Source organism: Budorcas taxicolor, chromosome 19, assembly GCF_023091745.1.
Source record: "Budorcas taxicolor isolate Tak-1 chromosome 19, Takin1.1, whole genome shotgun sequence".
NCBI classification, from domain to species: domain Eukaryota; kingdom Metazoa; phylum Chordata; class Mammalia; order Artiodactyla; family Bovidae; genus Budorcas; species Budorcas taxicolor.
In genome coordinates this window covers 23,987,837-23,992,518 of record NC_068928.1, presented here as the reverse complement: position 1 = coordinate 23,992,518, position 4,682 = coordinate 23,987,837, and the positions used below count along the sequence as shown (strand labels likewise).

The 4,682-nt window shown below is 41.3% G+C and overlaps 1 protein-coding gene across 1 annotated transcript; it reads left to right on the top strand.

Moving 5' to 3' along the window:
• Positions 1 to 365: 365 nt before the first annotated feature.
• Positions 366 to 1,310, top strand: LOC128064447 (olfactory receptor-like protein DTMT). The gene has a single exon (XM_052657147.1). The coding sequence runs from the start codon at positions 366 to 368 to the stop codon at positions 1,308 to 1,310; it is 945 nt and encodes a 314-aa protein (XP_052513107.1).
• The last annotated feature ends 3,372 nt before the right edge of the window (positions 1,311 to 4,682 follow it).

Below are 4,682 nucleotides of genomic sequence, written 5' to 3'. Positions count from 1 at the left end.
GCTTGATATTATACTGTTTGTATCCCTAAGTGAGAGGCATACGGATTTAGACTACTTCCTGTCTACTTTCAGATCATGCTGCTCTGACCCCATCCACGGTTCTGTTATGGAACATTCATAGAGAATTTTGGAATTTGATTGAATTTGACCCATAATTTCATATGCGTTTGTTGTTTCCTTTACATAAATATTTATTTACATACTTGGGAGATTTCAAATAAAGTAGTAAACAACTGCTATGACTTATGGGCATTTAATGAAAATATTTTTGAAAGTTCTGCTATATATATATATATATATTTAGGCTTATACTTTCACACAGATTTTTCTTAATTTTCAAAAGGTAAAACAAAAGCAGCAGGAAAATGGGAAACCAAACAGTCGTCTCAGAATTCCTCCTCCTGGGCCTGCCCATTAGACCTGATCAGCAAGACCTGTTCTACGCCCTGTTCCTGGCCATGTATGTTACCACCGTCCTGGGGAACCTTCTCATCCTCGTCCTCATTTGCCTGGACCCCCACCTCCACACACCCATGTATTTGTTTCTCAGTAACCTGTCTTTCTCTGACCTCTGCTTCTCCTCTGTCACAATGCCCAAATTGCTACAGGACATGCAGAGCCACATCTCGTCCATCCCCTATGCTGGCTGCCTGACACAAATGTACTTCTTCCTGCTTTTTGCAGACCTGGAGAGCTTCCTCCTTGTGGCCATGGCCTATGACCGCTACGTGGCCATCTGCTTCCCCCTGCACTACACCACCATCCTGAGCCCCAGGCTGTGTCTCTCCCTGCTGGTGCTGTCCTGGGTGCTGACCATCTGCATTTCTTTGTTGCACACCCTGCTCATGGCTCGGCTGTCTTTCTGTGCTGATAACGTGATCCCCCACTTCTTCTGTGACATGTCAGCTCTGCTAAAGTTGGCCTGCTCTGACATTCAGATAAATGAAACGGTGATTTTTATCTTGGGAGGGCTTGTTATTATTGTTCCATTCCTGTTGATATTTTTATCCTATGCACGAATTGTGTCCTCCATCCTCAAAGTCCGCTCTGCCAGGGGTATCCGCAAAGCTTTCTCCACCTGTGGCTCCCACCTCTCCATGGTGTCTCTCTTCTATGGGACAATCATTGGCCTCTATCTTTGCCCTTCATCTAACAACTCTACTGTTAAAGAGACTGTCATGGCTGTGATGTACACTGTGGTGACCCCCATGCTGAACCCCTTCATCTACAGCCTGAGGAATCAAGACATAAAGGGAGCCCTGAGAAGAGTCTTTTCAAAATGGACAGTTAGCTTTTTTTTCAACCAGTGACTTTAAAGATTAAGGGATGTTTTAAAACAGTAGGTGTAATACTGACAGTGAGTAGTATTCCAAACAGCCTAGGTAGCACCCAAGCTTGGTGCTGCTGGTGCAGCCTGCATAGAACCCCCAAGAAGAGTTTCCCCCAAATGTCATTAGAGGCAGGTTATGTTGTGTCTCTTGGGTTTATCACTGAATCTTGATTTTGATGTACCATGATGTGTAGTGGACACTCAATGACTATTATTCAATTTTGAATAAATACCACTATATTTTGGTGTTTATTGCACTCAAGGAATGTGTTGTTGTTTAGTTGTTAAGCTGTGTCCAACTCTTTGCAAGCCTGTGGACTGTAGCCCACCAGGCTCCTCTGTCCAGTATGCTGCTGCTGCTAAGTTGCTTCGGTCATGTCCGATTCTGTGTGACCCCATAGATGGCAGCCCACCAGGCTCCCCCGTCCCTGGGATTTACCAGGCAAGAGTACTGGAGTGGGGTGCCATTGCCTTCTCCATCTGTCCAGTATAGTAGTTCCTAATTCTCTAAGAAACAAATCCAAATTTCTCAAACACTTCTGTACTTTGCTTCTGCCAGACATGTCTACTCCATGAAGAATATCTTCCAGTTTATTATGTATTACTCTTGTAACTTTATTCTCTAGGAGCATCATTTTTCCCCTTGCTAATCTATTCAGTTTTTAATTTTATTTTCAGGTGTTGATTGATTCATCCATTTAATGACCACATTCTAAAATTATTGTGTTTCCTTTAACTGTACCAATCATTTGTCAGTTAATGGCAAGTTAATTACTTCTGACGTGTGCTGTGCTAAGTCACTTCAGTTGTGTCCTACACTTTGCAACGCCAGGGACTGTAGCCCTCTAGGCCTCTCTGTCCAAAGGATTCTTGGGGCAAAAATACTGGAGTGGATCTTGCAACCATGCCCTTCTCCAGGGGATCTTCCCAACCCAGGGACCAAACCCGAGTCTCTCGAGTCTCCTGCATTGGCAGGCGGGTTCTTTACCACTAGTGCCACCTGGAAAGACCTGCTTCTTTTGGTACTATCTATATTTTTTATTTTATTTTTAATTAAAAAATTTTAAAGTCTTTGTCGAATTTGTTTCAATGTTACTTCATTTTTTTAAATGGTTTTTTTTTTTTTTTTTTTTCTGTCCATGAGTCATGTGGGATGTTAGCTCCCTGACCAGGAATTGAACCCATACTCCCTGCATTGGAAGGCAAAGTCTTAACCATTGGACTGTCAAGGAAGTACAAGGTAGTATCTATATTTTCGATGAGAATTCGTCTTTTGAATTAAAATTATATGGATTGAATCACAGAGTTCTGTTATGAATTGTTTAATTTATAGACATTAAAATGGTGGCTCACCTATTGCTCAAGGTAACACAAATAGAGGCTGAAGACTAAAGTCTATTTATGACTCTGAGGTAGATTTTTTCCTCTGGAATATTGTGGCTGAAAGTATCTGGTGCTTTCTTTGTTTACTTCTTTTCTTATCAAGTATATTACAAGTGTCTTGATCTCGAAGACAGGTGCCCTCTACTCTCTATGGTGCCTAACTCAGTGCCTTGAATCTGCTAGATATAGAGAATAAATATCTATTGATTTGATTTGAATGCATTGATGTGTTTCTTGAAAAGAATTTGTCTTAAAAGATCTCACCTTTAAAAAAGTCTTCCTAATAATGCCAACTTTTACTTCATTTCTTCTTAAAAATTTTTATTGATTTTGAAAATAATACATTCTCACCAAGAAATAGCCAAACAACAAAGAAATAAGTAATAAGGTGGAATATGTGGGTCCTCCATTGTTCTTCACCCTCTCCATGATGGCAGTTAAAAGCTGGGGCATACTTTTCCAGTTATTTTCTGTATTTATATATTATAAATAAATAGGACTAAATCATAGCTGCCATTTTCTCATTATCACTTCAAGTATGTTCTGAATTCATCATTTCACGTAAGGACATGTAACTCTTCTAGAAGCTATGTAATGTTTTGTTAAATGGATGTTATTTGCCATAATTTATTTAAATAATCTATTCTTGGTGGACATTTGGGTTGTTTTCAGTTTTTTATTGTTTTGAATAATAAATTCAATTTTCAGAAATGGTATACTCAGTCACAGGATATGGACATTTTTAATTGGATAGAAACTGTCAAATCGCCTCCAAGGAATTCTTCTCAAGTAAAGCCTCTTGATGAAAGTGAAAGAGGAGAGACGAAAAAGTTGGCTTAAAGCTCAACATTCAGAAAACGAAGATCATGGCATCCGGTCCCATCACTTCATGGGAAATAGATGGGGAAACAGTGGAAACAGTGTCAGACTTTATTTTTTTGGGCTCCAAAATCACTGCAGATGGTGACTGCAGCCATGAAATTAAAAGACGCTTACTCCTTGGAAGAAAAGTTATGACCAACCTAGACAGCATATTCAAAAGCAGAAACATTACTTTGCCAACAAAGGTCCATCTAGTCAAGGCTGTGGTTTTTCCTGTGGTCACGTATGGATGTGAGAGTTGGACTGTGAAGAAGGCTGAGCACCGAAGAATTGATGCTTTTGACCTGTGGTGTTGGAGAAGACTCTTGAGAGTCCCTTGGACTGCAAGGGAGCCAACCAGTCCATTCTGAAGGAGGTCAGCTCTGGGGCTTCTTTAGAAGGAATGATGCTAAAGCTGAAACTCCAGTACTTTGGCCACCTCATGTGAAGAGTTGACTCATTGGAAAAACTCTGATGCTGGGAGGGATTGGGGGCAGGAGGAGAAGGGGACGACAAAGGATGGGATGGCTAGATGGCATCACTGACTCGATGGACATGAATCTGAGTGAACTCTGGGAGTTGGTGATGGACAGGGAGGCCTGGCGTGCTGCGATTCATGGGGTCGTAAAGAGTTGGACACGACTGAGCGACTGAACTGAACTGAACTGAAACTCCTTCCAAAATTAAACGACAGTGGTCATTTCTTTACAGTATTCTCAATGCTGAGTATTTTGCCTTCAGAATATTTGTTGTTGTTGTTAAGTCGCTCTGACTCTTTGTGACCCTGTGGACTTAACAGTCCATGGAATTCTTCAGGCCAGAATACTGGAGTGGGTAGCCTTTCCCTTCTCCAAGGGATCTTCCCAACCCAGGGATCGAACCCAGGTCTCCCACATTGCAGGCAGATCCTTTACCAGCCGAGCCACAAGGGAAGCCCCTCAGAATATTTATATCATTAAATAACTAGATCTCTCCCAAAGTTTCTGGAAAAGGAGTCTGTAGAAATGTGGACTACATTGCAAGGCATCTTTAAGAAACCACTTAAAAAAACCTTAGACCTGCTCTGTTTCTCTAATTTCTTCTCCTCCCACGGGGTTGCTGCTGGTCA